At 41.0% G+C, this 20,235-nt stretch overlaps 1 protein-coding gene across 1 annotated transcript in view; it reads left to right on the plus strand.

Annotated features, from left to right (window-relative positions):
* The first annotated feature begins 2,323 nt into the window (after positions 1 to 2,323).
* LOC139741349 (RNA-binding protein 38-like) overlaps positions 2,324 to 20,235 on the plus strand; it is a 143,040-nt gene continuing 125,128 nt past the window's right edge. The window contains exon 1 of the mRNA XM_071651929.1: positions 2,324 to 3,018. Within this exon, the coding sequence (XP_071508030.1) occupies positions 2,854 to 3,018 (165 nt within the window). The 5' untranslated portion in view covers positions 2,324 to 2,853. The remainder of the gene's footprint in view (positions 3,019 to 20,235) is intronic.

Consider the following 20,235-nt stretch of genomic DNA (forward strand, 5'->3'; position numbering starts at 1 on the left):
TTTGTCCATTCAATTCAATTCAATTTAATTCAATTCGATTCCATTCAATTCCATTCCTTTCATGTGATCAGCATCATTTGACCATTCAATTCAATTCAATTCCATTCCTTAGTGTGATCACGATCATTTGCCCATTCAATTCAATTCGATTTCGTTCAGTTCCATTCCTTTCAAGTGATCAGCATCATTTGACCATTCAGTTCAATTCAATTCCATTCAATTCCATTCAATTCTTTTTAATTCCATTCCTTTCATGTGATCACGATTATTTGCCCATTCAATTCAATTCAATTCAAGTCCATTCCATTCAGTTCCATTAAAATCCATTCCTTTCATGTAGTCACGATCATTTGTCCATTCAATTCAATTCAATTCAATTCAATTCAATTCAATTCAAGTCCATTCCATTCAGTTCAATTCAATTCCATTCAAATCTTCTTTTATTTTTCGACAAGAACATTTAAATTTCTTTTTCTTTGGTAACAGAGAATACGGTTTCATAAGCGAAACAATGCAAAATGAAAAGAGTATAATAATTGAGAAACAATACATTGTCATGAAAACTGAAGTGATGGAAATGAAATAAACAATACGCATATTGCGAAAATAGAGGGACCCACTAAAATCTGGAAGCCCATTGAAACACAGAGCAACAAACACACACAAATACAAATACACACACGCAAATGAACATAAAACCAGACTGGGACAACGATGAAACTATACTAAAGGAAAGATTATGAGACAAGACAGAATGGGACAAGACTAACGAAACAGTAAGACAACACAACAGACAAAAACGCACAACAGAGACAGCGATCCTCGACAGAAGTATGTCGAAAAATAATGTGATGTGTAAAAGGGACAAGGAAATATAGAGAAAAGAGAAATATAGACGTACCATACCGCGTCTGCCTGTGCCGTGTGTATGTAAGCATGCGTGCAACAAGTTATATTTCACTCATCGTGCGTACAACAGCCATGGTACACTCTTGATACAATGGTATCTCGTAAGCGATCGTTAACTGTGAGGTCTGAAGTTGACATACATTTAATTCTGTATAGGGCCTACTCGGTGTCGGCATGGACACGATGTCATGATAACGTGAACTAAAAAGAAGATTCATAATAGATTATCGAATCACGAATGTCGGAAGAAATAAAAAAAAAACGCAATATGAAATGCAGTATAATAACTATCTTCACTCACTTTCCCACATTTAACATGAACTGAAAAAAAATCAGTTCTTTATATTTTCACTCACTTTCCCGCATTTTACATAAATTGAAAAAAAGAGTCAATTCTTGATATTTAATTGTTCTAGAGGGGTAACGAATTACCATTGAAGACTTTGTGAGGTTGAGAGAGAGAGTTAAAGTTGAATCATTCACAAACAATAATCATTCCTATGTTTATGACTTGGATGTAGGAACCAAATCATTGATGTAAGGTGATGAAACCATTGCTCTTTGTGTAATGTTCAATGATCGGATTGCCAAAAATCAGATGTCATACTTTTACTTTAAAAAAAAAGAAAGAAGAAACTCTCACACTGTTGTCCTGGTTGCTTGATTTATTAATAATGATAATATTTGCTTTACTTTTCCACTGGGTACAAAGCGCTTTGAGATGTAATCCTGAGGTCGGCATTGAAGTCGAGATATTTTATTATATAGGTCTACAAACAACCCGGTAGTGAGAGTGCAATTTGTACTTCTTTATTAAAGGAAACTGTAGCGCTGAAAGTGCATGCTGTTTCTCTTTCAACACGAATTCAATCTTCTCTCTTGACTTTGTGAAAATAAGCCATAATCATAATCTTATGAAAATAGTAGGCATACGTCTTATTTTGGAGTCTGCATGGCAGCTATGCTGAAACCTGAATTAAATTCATCGTCAATCAGAGCGTCGTCTGCTCAGCGAAGAAGGCTAGAATGTCGAATCATTTCCACCCTCTCGAGGTTGACTTACCCCTTTAATAATAAGTGTTTAACGATTCGTTCACAAGCGAACCTTATCCCCAGGCCCAGTCTGGAAAAAAACAAACACAACAAAAAGGTAGAAAGCCCAGTAGTTAGCCAGTCACCATCAGCCACTCACAGACCGCCAGACTTATAAATATTCATGAGTAGGTGGAGACTAATTGTGCATAAGAAAGGGAGTCGTGAGAAATCGAGTACATTTGACTGGCTTCGCCCGTGCGCTGTCAAAATTGAATGACAAGCCGAGGGGGCGGAGCTTGATATACTACGGCTCCTGAGAAGAGGTATATTCACAGTGTGTGCGATTACTCAGCTGTGCGCGTGTTTGCTACGATACGCATTCTGCGTAAGAACATATCTGGCGCGAATTCAACACTACGAGGCTGTGAGTGTCCCGGTTACAACTTCATCTTATCCCCTCTCTCCAGGCGAGTACTGGAATCTAACATAACCTCCTTCGTCAGCCCTACTCGCTTCCACCCCCGGAAAGTTCACCGATAGATAGATTGTCTCGGTGTTTTCTTGGTCCATCAAGTACCCAAGCCCCATTCAGCCGCACTCACTCTCCCCTTCATTCCTCAGGAGAAACCCACCGGAGATCTCACGCGGCACACACGGTTCATTCCTACCGACGTTCCCCCGGCTAGCCACAACACCACCTGGGTATCGTTCCTAACCTGAGAGACGGCCGCAGCACAAGCCTTCACCCTATCGGAATACGCAGCGAACACTACTTAGAGGAGCTGTACCCTCGTCATCGTGTGCGTCTGTGGATATATAACCCTCATCGTCTTCGACATCGTTGTCCGTTTCGTCTGTAACCGTGTTCTACGACCGTGATCCCCCTTGTGACAACCAGCAGAAGCAACCATGCAGGGCCAAAAGGATACCACGTTCACCAAGATTTTCGTCGGCGGCTTGCCGTACCACACGACCGACAAAAGCCTCCGGGAGCATTTCGAACAGTACGGCACCATTGAGGAGGCTGTCGTCATTACGGACAGGACCACGGGGAAGAGCAAGGGCTATGGCTTTGTAAGTTTACAAATGTTACCTCTATCTTTGCCTGCACGCTGCTCTCTAAATAATACAAGCATTGTCTCTCGTCACCTTAGCTATGCGTCATGTATTGTTATGTGTCGGGTTAGTATACAATGTAGGTTCCATGTTGGCGTCCGCAGGGCTGCGAGCGCGTGTGAGATATATAAATACCGCAAGGACGATATTGGCCAAATTAAGTTAATTGACGTATGACAACTGCAATATCGGAATCCCGCACCACTTTATTACCATTGCGCGCCGTTACACAAATACGATCATACCGCTATCCACATGCCTGAAGCTCCGACACATTGCGATAAAAATAATCAGTTGAGGTGGACACGATGTTCATTAGATAACATGCCGATAAACCCATGCCATTGATCTACTCACGTTACTTCTGCTATCAAAACGGGAAAGCATTTTATCATCATGTAGATAGGGAGATAGACAAATGGATAAGTGCATGCATATATTATCTAGAGCTCCATTACGTATGCAGTACTTTTTGTACAAGTCCAAGTAAACATTTAGCTCTTAATCACATTCGAAATGATAATTTCAATGAATATGTTAGCAATAGTAACAATAAAATCGCAGTATTGACGAAAGCGATGATTATGAAAACTTCCATGAACTCGTAGTACAAAAACAACAACAATATCTATGGCAAGCATGTTCCAATTTTGTCACTGTGACAAATTTCTATGATGCTCTCACGATATTTATATTTTGAGGAGATCGAGTTAGGTAACCCTGTAATTAACCGAGCGAGCTCGTGATAGCTTTGAGGCTGAATGGGCATTATCAGGTAATTACGGGAGCACACTCAAAACGTGTAGTATATCCGCAACACACGCCATTTACCACATCGCCACTGCTTTTTATCTACTCACTGAACTATGAAGTAGGGGACCTGGACTATTTGAGGAAAAAAAGTGGAGGACTGAAAGAAAAACACCCTTCTATCGCGCAGAAATACATAAAAATGTCAGCAAGCCAGTTGCGTCGATCCCTTGCAGAGAAAAGCAAATGTTTCTGTCTCCTACTTTTTTTTCCCCTCTCTCGCTCCCTCCCTCTCATTCTACAAGCCCGCTAATTCTGCCTCTCGTCACACATTGATGTATATGCCTACCTTTGATCCCACACGCTGGGATTGTATTGACATATAGGCAGGTGCGACAAGTTTGGGGGATTTTTTTTTTATCTCTGCCGAATAAATACTCTGAAAATGTTACGCATGTCTCGCACCTATGATCCATATCTGAAGGCAGTCAGGAGTAAAACGGCTATAGGGACCAGAAAAAAAATAGACAACGCTAGAGACATTGCTTTTGAATGCTGCACGAAGAAACGAGGACATGTACAGACGGAGAAGACGGCGTAGAGCTACGAAGCCATCCAACACAGCGCCGCGCGAGAGCCCTGGCGATCTCGCGAGCGACCAGTCGCCCGTGCAATGCCGTTCATAGACACGCACACACACAGCACACACACATACACATTATACACGCATTCTAGCACACTAAACAAACGTGCCTCTTTTTTCCCCTCTCTCTCTTCCTATGTACATTTCAGCGTCGTTAGTAACAATTGTTGCTGTCGATTAAAGGGTGCCACTCGCCCCACGTGAAAAGGGTATGTTGCCGCTTGGCTAGGTAGGAACGACCCTCGCGTAGCTCGAGAGCTGTACCTATTATTGTAGAATTAGAGGAAAACCAGTACACAAAATCTTGTGTCGATGCCAAAACAACGGTGGTACCGCGCAGTTGGCAAAAGCCGCACATCAACGATTGTCAACGAGGAATCACATGAGTGATATTATGAAACGAGGTGTTTGACAAACTCATCAATTCCAACCGAATTTAAGCAAACGTAGAAAAGTTGCACAACAAGGTAATATATAGACTCAAATTGATTACGTATTATTATGTATTCGCCTAAGTGGAGCATAAATAAAATATATCATCTTATTGTTTTTTATCCGTAGAGCGAGGATTTACCCAAGAAATACAATCTCTCGAAGGGAAGTATTTCATACGCTAACAAAATGTAGTTAGAAAACCCGCAACCAAGCAAAAATTTCTACGCACGGAGGCCTGCTAGCATAAAACAAAAAAAAAAATAAATCATAATTTGTCAATATCATGCAAGTATCTACACTGTGTGTCACTTGATAGCATGAGTGGATTGAAGAGAAATATTGATGAGGGGATATTGAATTGAAATGAAAAACAAAAATGATTGGAAGAGGGACGTCTTTAACTGGTCCAGTCGCTGCGACGTGACGAAATAAACGGGAGACGCGTAGCTCGACTCCTGTTTGCGGAAGATACGCCGTGTCAACAGCGTAGGACGTGTTTTTCCAAGTATTACGAACACATACACATGTGATTCTTGTCGAGTCGTGGATAACATGGCACGAGAGATAGAGATAGAGAGGGAGCCGGGGGGAATGTAAGCCGGTCGGACCCCAGCCGAGACATCGTGACAGGGACGAAAACATATTTCACCTCTCCTGCGCCGAGACCTGCAAACGACTGGTTGGCTCGAACTTAGTGTTCTGGCCATTCCATCGATCTTTTTTTGAGGCCTGAGAGCTGTGAGAAAGCATCCAAATTTAACTTTGTGTGTCCATCTTTAAAGGAAACTAAAACCTGAAGAGAAATGTGGATTGCGTGAAAGCAGCAACATTAGTAGAACACATCAGTGAAAGTATGACGAAAATCGGATAATCGATGCAAAAGTTATGAAGTTTAAAAGTTTTTGTGTTGAAACCACTGGATAGGGAGACTAGTTGAGTTTATGACATGTGTGGACAACAATATAAGAAAGTTAATGTATGCAGGAAATTCAACATGCTTTCACTTTTCTAGCGTAATGAAAGAGCACTTCACTAACCGCTTTCAGAAAGCAGGGGGAATAATTACTAACCTTAACATGTGTCGGTATCAAGTTGATGGATTGTGTAATTTCATGGAAACTGATTTTTTTTTTTGTAAGTGGAATTCTCTTTATAATTTCTTTATATTGTTGTCCACACATGACGTCATTAACTCTGGTAGTCTCCTTATCCAGTCAATACAACACCTGCCCTCCTCAATCTCGTATCACTCCCTTCCTGTATCAAGCAACGAAACGCACACCAAGCTTGTTAGCGGGGAAAGATGATCAGCTGATCATTCTTAGCAATGGATAATAATCCTCAATGGTTTAATCCGTTCAAGGTGGGGCGGTGAATGGGTGCTCTCGTGCGCGGAGGAATGGGCAATGGGATCGGGGGTAGAGTGGTTGGAATGTTTGCTACTCACAAGACGGAAAATTGAGGAATTTTGGAGTGAAAGTGAAATCAATCCCCTCATGCATGCATGGATGCAAACCTTTCTTCTTATTTTTTATTTTCTGTCTTGTTTGGGGTTTGTTTTTGTTTCATTTTTTTTAAGAGACTACCGGGATGAATGTGCACATTACATGTATGTCGAACTGTCCGCCGACGCACAAACCCACATAACGATGAAATCCCCCCTAAAAAACAAAACAAAACAAAACAAAACGAAACGAAACGAAACAAAACAAAACAAAACAAAACAGTAACACACGCACAAACACAGACATACCAATGTACATACACACACACAGTCTCTCGGTCCTTTTCTTCCTGCCCTAGTCTTACGCCCTTTGTTCTATAAGACCAGAGGGAGCAGAATGTGGCAGTAACTCCAGCATAAATCACAAAAGTGAAACTACATAATAGTGCATAGCCATACCATCACGGAAAAGCGTAGCGAAAACTTCAACACGGGGATATTTCCGGAATCTCAAGGCATTCGAAACCTTAAATGGTAGATTTCTTTTGCTGTTTACTAATGATTTTCTCTCATAGAAAACACGAGGATAGACGCTGCACAGAAACATCCATGATGATGTTTATTTCCTCAATGGTATGTAATATTAAAAGGGGAAAGAGATTTTCGATTGTATCGTTTTAAGCTGTTAGATTGTACTGATGCAAAGCAATAGGATAAATTTGTAATGTTACGTAGAAACAACGGTACTCATGATTTCAATACCGACAAGTAAGAAGTGAAGCCCTGTCTTCAAGTTTTAAAGTGACATACAGAGATTTTTTGCCAAGATACAGGAGCTTGTACTGACTATACAGAGTTTACCATTATCCCCAGAGGTCCAACACTTCGCGTAAACTGTAACAGTCAAACCCCCACGAACGATATCGGGTCGTTACCTCAACGTGTTATACCTCGCCGTTGAGGGTGCACTGCCTTTGAATGCTGTGATCTACTTTTCCGAGGGAATTATGTGGCGCGCGTTTTTTTTTTTTTTTTTTTTTTTGTTCCTTCCCTGCGTAGTTCATACGGAAACCTCCCGATGTGATTGTTTCGGAGTGTCTCTACAGTCTTCACCCACTCCTACATTAGATAACATCATGTCACACTTACAGCATACGAAATAATATTGAATTTTCCTCATTGTGCCAAACAACGGCGGGTATTCATACCTATTCGCGCATTCGTAATCATTTGAATGAAAAAGGCTTGCATCCCTATAAGCATTAATTCATTTCGTAAAAGAATGTACGAAATAGCATTAGTATGTGCCACGATGAATTGTTGTGCGTGCGTATTGAAGACCAATCCAAAGTAATGCATTATACAGGTCTACACAAACTGGAGTTTAGGTATAGTACATATAATTCGAGGTGTAGTCATGGCGAGAACAACCGGAGGATCTCTCAAAAACATTTGATTTGGACGATAGTGTTACAAGAGATGTGCTTTAGCCAAATGCTGCTGCTTTGATTCAGACACGCCTCATGTCTGCAACCTCCTCGACCAAGGATTCGAATCAAGGCTCTTCGATAATATGTTTCTAATTCCTAATATCAAGAAATGATAACAAAATGAGCCCGCTCACGAGGAAGGTGGGAGGATATTTACGACCGCAGTTGCCACATCCTCTTCGGCAAACCGCTCACCCCCTGCCTTGGTGTGCACGTCGATGAAAAGTAGGGCGAAGTGATTGTGGAGGAGTGCTGCGCATTACGAAGGTCACGAACGTAAACATCTACGTTATCGTTGTGCATTTCGAAGTCGAGTACGCACTCTTGTCTCAGACAGTGCACGAGGTCGGAAAACTCGTTGGGGTGCCCTCATATCAATATCGGTATAAGCCGTATACTCCAGTAATGCTTTTCACACAGCTGTTCCCTGAAGCCGTGCTGTCGTTCAGAAGGGTCAACCTCCGTTACCCCCCCCCCCCCCACACACACACACACAAACACACACACACACTCTCTCTCTTCCTCCTCCTCCGGCGCATAGTTATTTTTTGAATTGCGCTAAGTCAGATTATCAACGATGACGATGAGGTATAATGAAAACTCTTTGAATAAAAAGAGAAAAGAAGTAGAACAACCGACTCTGAAATCGAAGTGATAGAAATACACCATGGAGCAATATACAATGAGGTGATGTGAAATATAAATGTCGTAGTCGATAAAACCAAGTCAATACAATATCAACCAAGAACATGGAGGAACAAATAACTAGAAATATGCACGTTTTTGTGTTAGGCAGAGTTGATCTACATGTGTAGAGGTGATTTTTCACATTTTCGTTTTCATTGCACGTTTAGAACTTTTAAACGATTATGCTACGGACTTGGTGTTTCGTCCTGTCGTTGTTGTTCTCATGTTCCCCTATACAATCGTGGTCCAATTCACGGTCGCACGTGCTATTTGTAATTATCATTGGGCCGACATAATGTCGGGCTCACGGTGAAGTGCGCACGCTGCAGTTGTCTCAGCAAGGGACCTCGAGTAAACAGCGTCGAAAAGAGTAAAAGAAAAGGAACGAACACACGCAGAGATGAAATAGAAAGAGAGGGAGAGGAATATAAGAAGAGAGATAGAAAGGACGTAAGGCACGATTTATACCAAAACAGGGTGCTTCAAACGTATATTTTTTTGCCCTTTTGCCCTCGGGCAACTGAAATCCATTGTGAGGCTAGTGATATATAATTTGATGCTGATTTTGATGCCCGCTTAATGTCTGATATATAGGGCACATGCCTAAATATCCATTCGGGTAAAATGGGAGAAATATCTTCTGCAACGCCCTTGTAGACAGACAGACAGACAGACAGACAGATAGATAAGTAGACAGATGGAAATAAAGACAGAAAGATAGATAGATAGAAGGATAGATTGATAACTAGATAGATTAACGATAGAAAGATAGATGAATAAATATACGGATAAATGATATTGATAGATAGATGGATAGGCAGATGAGGAAATAGGTGCATAGATAGATGATTTCATAGATATATAGGTATATAGACACGATAGATGGATAGATGGGTAGATAGATAAATAGATAAATGAATAGATTGATATAACATATATGGATAGAAAGATGTGTAAAGCGATAGGCAGATACACGTAGATAATCGATACATAGAGAGGATGAGATAAATAGATAAATATGTTTTGTATCTATAGTACAATAATGGAAGCAGGTCAAAGCGCTGATATCAATGTCTCACACTAGACATATATTATTGATGTATAATTGTGTTGTACACACCACCCTTTGACAAGCAGGCATTGACTCGAACCCAAACATGATATCTAGTTTGAGTGAAGAGATTGAGAGAGGACGATAAAATATATACATATGTCACATATAAACATACAAAAAGATGAAGAGAGAGAAATAAAGAGAGAATGTAGGAAAGATAACATAACACGATCCTAGTGTTGTATATTAAACGAAATATTTGGGATAGATTATTGTATATATATTGTAACTTAGTAGTCATTCAGCATGTTCAGGGGATAGAGTATACGGAACGAGTGCGAAGACCCGAGGGCCTTCTTTGGCAGATAAAAAGAGGAGAATATATAGGCATCTCTCTCATTTGTAAAGTTCTTTGACATGTTATATATTTCTCATCCATCTACCCCCGACTTTTGTGGATTTTGTATTTCTTTCCCTATCCATATCTCTTTGTTATCTGCCTTTTCTATTTGCATGTCTGTCTGTCTTTTAAGCCGGCAATAACACGTGGTCTCCCTTCATTGTTCACGATAGAGTTGTCGAAGTATCGCCTACACGTATGTTGGAGAACGCAGGATTTTGCCATACAATGAACACAACATATAGGCCCTACATGATAGAGGTCCTACACGTTTACAAATGTGTAATGCATTTCGAAAATTTCCCCAAACTGATCATATCATCGATTGATTATCAAAGGGGGTAAAGATTAAGTGAAAGGGTCATCGGTACAAGATGAGTCTGTTTCCTTTGGAGTGTGTTAACCGTGCATGATACCCTGTGAATCACACGTATAACTGGGGGACTTCGATCCTTTGAGGTTTACTGAGAAGATAAGATGTTTACCGATCGAGCCTCAGCGATAAGTCAGTTAAATGTTGAATGAATCTGTTTGATAATGAAACGGTGGAGAGAACAAAAGGGAGAGAGAGAGAGAGAGAGGGGGGGGGGGAGAGAAAACCCTTCGGTATTGTCGGATAACCTCTGGTACGCGACAACGGAGATATGTTTCTCCTCGTCACAGGAATGGTGTTAGGTCTTTTGTACTTGTCCCTCGACGCTATAACCAAGATAGTCCCCAGCTTGCTCTAGGTCTTGTTCAGTCGTTGAGCGGCGATCTAGTGTTGTTTCCGCCGGTCCGCTCCCCCGCCGCTCGGGCTGCCCCGACCCCTGAGTGACACCGACGTATGGCCATAAAAGGTATCGCGGCGACCGTTGTTAACCTAGTATGACTGCTATGTAGTAAGGGCTAAATAGAACAAGTCGCGGTGGGCCGGTGCCTCTAGGCGTTATTTGCAGACCCTTTGCGTCTGTACCAGGTTTTGCGCGTCTAGCCCACTGCTCTAAAATGCAAGGCGAGAGCGTGTATGGCTCTCGCGCGTAGGTTACCATTAATAAGGGCCGCAACGGCGAAGACTTGTGCTCGTATGCTCCTTGGTGTTAATGTCTACGTACACATCTATGAAGACGTCACACACACACACACACACACACACACATCTGACACACATAGAGAAGCAAACTCAAAGCTTATGTACTATTACCTCTTAAAATATGTGTTCGGCTCGTTGGATTTATCATTTATTCATTTATTTGTTTAATTGCCGATCATGTCCTTTTGCTGGTTCAGAAATTGCTCAGTATATTTGTGTGCAATTATCATTATCATTATCGTCATCTTTTTTTTTTCTTTTTTTTTTTGGATGGGGGGGGGGGCGTTTTTACTGTTTTATTTTCATAATCTTTAATTCATTGAACTTAAAGGATAGTACCGTTATTGGAAGGATAGCGAAATGATGTAGACAAAGAATGCACAGAATAGTACAAAACGAACTTCAGAAAAAATCAAAAAGTTCTGAAAGAGGCTATCAGAAAATTACTCGTGGACCAGGCATGTCATTTTGATTTGCGCGAAACTCAAAACGCTCACAAACCCGTTCCGCATACGCACGCTTTACGCACGCACGATGTATGCAACCTCACAACAGGCAAAATGAGGATGTTGTTGTTGTTATTGGTACTTGCGAGAGGTACGTATTATCTTAGATGAACGATGCGCAGAGGTGAGGACACTATTTCCTTTCACTTACTCCCTCTCTCTCCCATCTTCATCTCTCCCTCTGAACTCTCCCCTCCTCACCCCACCCCCCCCACCCTACCCTCCCCGATTGCCCAGTGTCAATTACATACTGGTTTATGAAATTGATGCAAGCAAAATAACCACGATCCCCGGCGCGCTTTGTTAGCCATTTCTCAATTAATCCTCCACTCCGCAACCCAATGCGGTGCAATGAAGCATCACCCCTCGAAGCCGCCAAAACCATCTCACGCGTATCCCCTTGCCGATTTGCGAGAACAATTTGCTCGCGCGCCATTATCAGGCCCCGATAAAATGGAAAATGTATGATTTTGATTATTCCGAGATTAATTTACCCCCATACCCCTCTCCCCTCCCCCATTCCCCATTCCTCAATTTCTCCCCTTCCTTATCCGCATCTCAATCTCACTCTCTCTATTCCTTCCATTCTCTGTCTTGTATTGGCATCCTCGTCATAATTGATTTGTTGGCGTGACGCATCCAATTTCGGACCACTTCTCATTATTCCGGTGATTACGAAGCCCCACTCGTTTGACAGTTTTTAATGAATTCTGTCACATTGCCATGGATTTAGGCCAAACGGAAAGCAGAAAAGTGATAAATATTATATATATCCACAAATATTGCTTCGGTCTCGAATGTGCACAGCTGTTATGTTGTTCTTGATGCTGTTTTAGGTTATTGCGCCATACTTGAAGATTATGGCCCTGTAAATGATGATGACAGGTTCTATAAGATATGGTCCTCTGACGATTGGCTATTGACTTCTGAAGAAAAAAAATAATGGGTTTCTTATAAAACAAATATCACACAATATTGCCAGACGATATCCAGTAAACTGCAGCCCAATTGATAAGATCACAACTTTACATCTGGCCTCAGAATTGATAATTGAGAAGGATTTCTTATGTTTTCTACGAAAGAATAGAAAAGAACAAAATGGAGCAACATTGCCGGGGGGGGGGGGGGGGATGGGTTCGATAACGTTAAAGGCAACAGACTGACCTTCCCTAAGAATAGGGCGCCCTCAAGTGTCCGTAAGATAAATTCATATTACGCGTCACATGGGATTTATAATGTGTGTCAACAAGTAAGAGGGTATTATTTTGTGTGTGTGTGTGTGTGTGTGTGTGGTGTGTGGTGTGTGTGTGTGTGTGTGTGTGCGTGGGATGGGGGATATATCTTTTCATTGTTACGAAGATTCTTGTCACTCATTACTTTTCGATACACGCTAATGGAATTACTAAGGGGTCGTGGTTCATACCTCTCCAAGAGATAAATGCACCAGTATAACCCAGCGGCCTAATCCTCTTCGACGTCACAATGCAAAACTTGCCACTTACATACATATCCAGCAAACAGCATGTCCAGATGAAAAAAAAAAAATGACTGGATTTGTGTCGGTTGATGAATGGACGCAAATATACTTCGTCGGCTAACACAGTTATGATAAAGGGCTAGATCGATTCGTCTGTAGATTATGAACAAGTGATGTCATCAATTTGATCTGCGTCGTCAGCAAAACAAATACAGATGTAAGCCGACCATCACGGAACAAGCATGAATATGTATAGAATGATGTTGAGGAGTGTGTTGCATTCACACGCTTGTCAGCGAGAAAAATAAGAATAATGATGGTGATGATGATGATAATGATAATGATAATAATGATAATAATAATAATGATAATTGTTGTTATCTCTATCTTCACAAGATATCTCTTGGAGATTAATATCACGTCAAGTTCCATCGTGGAACCTTAGACTTCCAGGACTTTTCTTAGGATTCGTGCCGTCCCCAGCAATGTTGTTATTATTATTATTATTATTGTGATTATATTAGTAATGATGATGATAATAATAATAATACAACATAATAACATACACCCAAACAAACACCCAAACACACCGCAGAATATATATAGGTAATAGCACGAAGATGCACTATGGAGCAATGTAACGGACTGTCCATATCGCCTTCGGCCCGAAAGCGCAGGGGTGACCCACGTCCGTGATACCCAATATCCCAGTGCTGAGTTACGTACTCACCAGGTTGTGTGTGTGTGTGTGTGTGTGTGTGTGTGTGTGTGTTGTGTGTTGAGTGTGTGTGTGTGTGTGTGTGTGTATGTATATTATATATGCGTGTGTATGAATGCTTACCTTACAATTCTATTTCATATGCCGTCCAAGACATGAGTGGAATCTGTGATATAATGAAACACAGATGCCGCATATTTGGGGTATTCGATTCCAGAGAGGGAGGGGGGGGGGGGTATAATATAGATACATATAGATAGAGAGGGAGAGATAGAGAGATAGATAGATGGAGAGAGAGAGAGAAAAGAGAGAGAATATATCATGTGAGGGAGAAAGAAATATTCATCTCTCAGCTGTTACGGCCTCACTCTCAGCCACGTGTCTCCTCTTGAAACAATATCACCCTTCACCCCCCCCCCCCCCCGATATTTGGTTTGGATTTCTCTTTTATTTTTAACCCCTCAACGCATGAGATTCAGTGGATAAGTGGAAATTACTGTTAATGCAATGGAGATGGGAACGTCTGCGTGATATTGAGGCGAATTTATTCAGGATCTCAATGGTTTTACACGCTTGTAGTACCTGGAAATGTATCTATGATCATTATACACAGCAGGCGCATTGGTTCACGTTCGATTTGCAAAGTTTGCTAATGTACACATTGGCATACGTTATCACATTCCATGTTTCCTAACCATGCCGCATACCACCAGAACAGAAATAGCCTTAAAGAGCTATGCGACATCAGATATTCTGTGTACCTGAACGTTAAGGAGAATTGGTATTCGGGAAGAGGGCATGATTTCAAAACACATCCGTTTTCACCCCGCCCTCCTCCTACACACACACACACACACATCACACACGTACGCACACGCACACACACTCGCCATGTTTTACGACGCGAAAACACCACATTACTACAGTGTACCCAATCGCTTAAGCATGACGTCACTTTATAGTCAAGACCTGTTCCAAGTTCACATCCTACGATTAACATTATATAGATACATCATGATAAGCACTGTTATCTAGATCGGCCTGTGCCCAAGTTTTCACAGTACAAAGATGTGGGCTCCATCTTGTATGGAATTAACGCACAAAAGCTGTTGCTCCGATACAACAGCGAAGCAGGAAAATCGATCTGAAATATCGATCGCTGTCTTATTTTCTTTTCATTCTCTCCCCTTCTGTCTCTCCTTCAGGGCTGCATTAGCTCCACGAGCCTGTCGTCTGCGTTCGAACCCGCCTTACATGCGGTGGAAAAATATGCGACATTTATGCGATAATCGTGAGCAAAACGTCGATAAATCGAGAAATGCTATATACGTAAATGCGGCTGAATCCCAAAACAAAAAAGGCGAGGTCATAATCGGGTCACCTTAAGAAGGAGAGTCTCTAGAAAGAAAGGAGGATTCGGTGAGGAAGGTCACCTGATCACATTTCTAATCACGAGACCCTTGACAAACATGACATGGTATTCCAGTTTGAATACATTCAGACCTTCTGAGAAATGTAGCTTCCTGGCTCAAATTAGAGAAAAGAAAATAGATAAATTGCTGATGGAGAATGAAGCAGAAACGTCCTTACTCATTGCTGGAGAAGTATGGAGATAAGTTGGAATCGGTATAGATATTTACATCACGAGAAAGAAAATGAGGCGGGTGTATTCGAGTTGCTTTCATTAGAATAAGGTCGTGCATGATTTTTCTTTTATCCTCAGATTGTTCGCTGGGTTCACCCTTGACTCTTTTTATGAAATGGGAGCAGCGAAATTGTTGCCGCGGATTTTCTTGTGGTACGAATTTCGCTGACGTTTCGTTAAGAAAAACGACGTTGGATGGATACACGTATCATGGCCTGTTATACCCCCAGCTCAAAAGGCAGGGGTGGAACAGAACAGCAGCTCTCTATCAAAGTTACAAGTCACCTCTAATAAGCTGCATGTGTATTACCATCATTTCTCTGTTATATAGGCATGTCAATTTTTTATGTATTTTACGTGAGCAAACAGTGCGATTCGAAGCCGTTCCCACCACTAGTTTATCACGCCATTGATGAAAGCACGTAACCCGTATGGTAGATCAACTCTAAGATAATCATTCACTTTGTAAACAACGCTTCGATTTTTTCTTTTTTCACAGGGACTTTTATACATACACCTTTGCATTTTAAGTCAAGAAGCAATTTTCACCTCAGTCGTTTGGGTTGATTTTTCTTCTAATAGTGGGATGGGGGTGGGGTTAGTAGCTCTTGGAAGTATATCGAAATATCTTCGGACAGGTTTGATTTTACCAGTCCATGTGCCCGTCAATTACTCAGGGACCTAAGACAACAACCCCATGCATCCTCTCGTTGTATTTGTACAAGATCAGTAATCATACGACGTGTAATCTGCCAGTTTATATTTAGATGGAGGTGTTTCTAGGTGGCAAAGTCCGGGGGCTCAGTCAGTTATTTCCCCTTGGGCACAATAACTCCTGGAGAAGACCAGACACTTACGGTAAATACGGTATTTATCACACGTTTTCCATACGCCCGAGGATAGCTATGAAAAAGGTCATTATTTTTCAAAGGGGGAGGGTTCGGTAATGCTTTACCACATTTGATCTGTATCTATGAAAGCATATCCAAATCAAAGGGAGATACATTTGACTATGACATATTGTATTTCAAATCGCATGTAAACTTGATGCTATTGATATTTCCCTAGAGAGTCTCTAGTGTTTTTATGCTTTTACGCGTCTTCAATTTGCATTACATCATATAAATTATGATCTGGGTTTCTTATTTCACGCTACCGGTGTATATCAATATATTGTAAAAATTGCAGTAAAGGTTCTTTCCGTAGGCCCTACATGTATGGTTTCTCATTTGATTGTCACGAAGTTCTGTTGGACACAGCTGTGTATTGGTTTATACACTGATATGATGCGATACATTTTCAGGTAATATCATGTACATCTTAGTAGGCATGTCAGTCATTTAGAGGTCGGTGGATTCTGTGTATAGTAATGGAGTCAAACAAATTTGAAGTGCGTGTCGACTTCAGTGACATTTTACTCCTGCGTCAATTGTTCCCATGAAACATCTGCACGCTAAGCTAAACATAAATTCTAACAACAAATATAACCCTAACCCTAATCCTATTCGTCACATCAAACTAAACCTAAAACCCTATCACAACCCTTACAATAACCCTGAGTCCTTGGAGAGAATAAGACCGGAGCAATTGTTGCAGAAACAAAATGTCGTGTCACCTTTATACAGCTCTATCGTCACTCAGAGGATAAGTCAGGAGATTCAAGTAGGGATCAAACTTCTTTTTCTAACATATAATTATGTCTCCCTGTCTCTGATACTCTTTACGCCGATGGACCCAACGTTACAGCAAATATGGCACGGCTGCACCAGCTAGCTCCCCTCCCCCCCCCCCCCCCCCCTCCCCTCCGTTCCCTCCTCCGGCGGTATCGATCAATAATGCGAATTGTAGCGATCATCTTTTGTATCGTGAGTTAGTGCGGCTTTATGCACATAAGTAGTAAGTCTGTTGAATTGTTCTCTTGTCTAGTCTTTCCTTCGTATTCGATGTTGCACAAGTTTATCCTGACTATCAGTAGTTTCATATCCAATGACGACAGCAAAACGATAGGTTGATGAACACCACGCCAGGTAGGCTGTGAAATGGGTTACGTGCTATGAAACGTTAAAAGGTTAATGGTTTTTCGCAGGGTTAATCATAAAATCAAACAGAATGGTAAATGAAACGTTTCGACAAGTGGGTCCTAAAATAAAATGTAGTGACAGTTATCGGTTTGATATGTTGGCAATAAACATTGGTATAATGATAATGATGACGATGATGATGATGATGATAATAATAATAATAATAATGATAATGGTAATAATAATAATGATAATAGCAATAACAATAATAATAATAATAATAATAATGATAATAATAATAATAATAATATGAACTAATAACGCGAATAGGACGAGGTAATTGTCTCACCATCTCGCAAGGACCCCGTTGATCTTTAATCATTTACTCAATTTTCTTAATTTCAACGGCTAATCAATCAGAAGCACTATTATCCCTGTTTATAGGATGAAATACTTACAGTGTATTTGTGTGTCGATAACGTGTAGCAATAATGACTAGGAGGGAACATGTTTTAGTTGCTATAAACTATTGGCCAACACCATTTTTTTCTACTGTCATTTTGTGAACAAACCAGTGGGGGTGCGGAGGGGTTGGAGTTCGTAACATCAGCTCCTCAGCTAGTTTGCACACGTGGCCACGATCAAGACCACCATTTTGTGAAAACATGCGCACAACTTTAAGAACCATGACTTTTTCTTGTAAATTGTACAATCTGATGGAATCACACCCGTTCTCTTTGTCTGATGTGACTTGCTGAGGTCAAAGTTCATATGGCGTGGATTGGCGCTTTAAAAGTCATAAAGTGTGTGAGCATTCGCACACGATAGGTCGACTCGACTTCATGACAGCTATAACACATGAATAATTAATGTTTGCCCCATGCGTAGCACAATATGCCTTCTATAAACATGCATATATCCACGCACGGTAATGATGGGTGTGGACAATTTTGTCGTATTTTGTACGGCGTTTGTTTGACATCCAACCAAATCAGGTCTGTTTTCGTGAACCTGCCAAGTATACACAGAGATATCAAACAAAATGATGAAGTTCAAGTGCGGCAATAGGTCAGTATTTCCTCCAATAATTTGATTACAAGTGGTTTGTTGAACAAGTCAATCTGTTCCGATAATGACACTTTCTCATTGTACAAGAGCTCAATGCCTGATTTGCGGAGGTACTCAGACTAATTCATTTACCTTTGAAACTAATGTAATGACTTAACCATCACCATATTCTTTGTTATTTTCCTTTTTTCTTGGTAATTTACCAAAGGGATACGCCTTTGTTAATTATTTTACGACAAGATAATCGCTCTATATAAAGCAGATTTCTGTCTCCGCACGTACACTGAATCGGATATACTTTATAGTCTATGAGAGTGTTTATTTTACCACAGCGTGGTTAAGTTACAATGTTTGAGTGTATTTAAAATGTACTTAAATGCCTATTTGTCCGTTAATTGTTTGTCATAGGTGTATCAATATACATGATATATAAATATGTAGAATTTGTATATACGTACAATAAGAACACATTATATGATACTCTGTCATCGATGTACACATTTGGGTTTTCTGTGTTTTAGTTTGTTTTATCTCATATTTTTGCCGTTATAGGAAGACATTGAATATAAGAAAAGAAAGGATCGAAAATTTCTGCATTCTCCTCACGTCGACGCCGCTCGTTTGTGACTCCGGGCCAATTTTGCTCGTCCTCATAAAGTAGGGGCACGGAGGAATATACTCTTTCTTTCGGTTTTTTTTCCCGCTCTCCCTCCCCCTCTCCGTATCTCTCACTGCGCAACCTTACAAGCGATACCCATCTGTCCATCCGATGTAAGACTAATATGCAGTAGATGTATTCAACACAGAGCAGGCCAGGTTTTACTCCAACAGGAATAATGCGAACAACAATAACAAAAAGAAAGGAAAGAAGGAAAGAGCAGAAACGACCAGAACAAAACAACCACAGACAACATGCTCCTTGATATCCACATCATTTCATCAGACGATTACCTCCGCATTATCGGGCTGGGTTAGGGGAGGAGGAGGGGGGGGGGGGACGGAGGGTGCAAGGAAGAATCATGTTGGAGTGGACCATTATCTTAGTGCACCCTTATAGCTCTATATGCCTCCTGGGTCTGTGGTCTTTGTATATTAAGGAGAGAGAAGAGCAAGGCGGCACGCACTGTATCGCAATCCCGGAGTTATTAGCCAACCCTTCGAGCACTTTTGATGATTGCTTGCAAATGAGAACTCCCCTTTTTTGATTGTCCTCTGACTGTCCTCTGATCAAAATACCAGAAAGGAAGAAAGAAAGAAAGAAAGAAAAAAACCACGAAAAGGAATGATGGGGGGGGGGGGGGGGGGGACGCTGCTGAGATTGATGATGAAGAATGGAAGAAGATAGGTGCTTCCTTTTTTTTGCGATTTTTTTTTACTTGCAGTTTTCTTTTAAAAAAGGATGAATGTAAACATGATAGGATGCACGTCTGATGTGTGTGCTTCAGAGACGTAGTGAAATGGTATCCTTGTAGAAAAGATGATTGGGAGAGAGAGAGAAGGAGACATGAATTATAGAGAAAGAAAGAGAGAGAGAGAGACAGAGACAGATAACGCACACTCATATAGAGGGAGGAAGAGATAGGGGGAGAGATGGGATGAGAGAACTGAATTATCTTCGCTCATGAAAGAAGTATCATCGTGCTCATTATGAGAGCGGAATGGTCTTTTTTTCTTCTTCTTCTTAAGAGTTGCTTGCGATGACTCCCCCCCCCCCCCCCCTTTCTTTCAGATGGCTCTGAATAGAAGAATTATGTAGCATTAGTGT

The sequence above is a fragment of the Diadema antillarum genome, unplaced genomic scaffold, assembly GCF_040938485.1.
Source record: "Diadema antillarum isolate AM-2024a unplaced genomic scaffold, OU_Dant_1.0 seq00000923_RagTag, whole genome shotgun sequence".
NCBI classification, from domain to species: Eukaryota; Metazoa; Echinodermata; class Echinoidea; order Diadematoida; family Diadematidae; genus Diadema; species Diadema antillarum.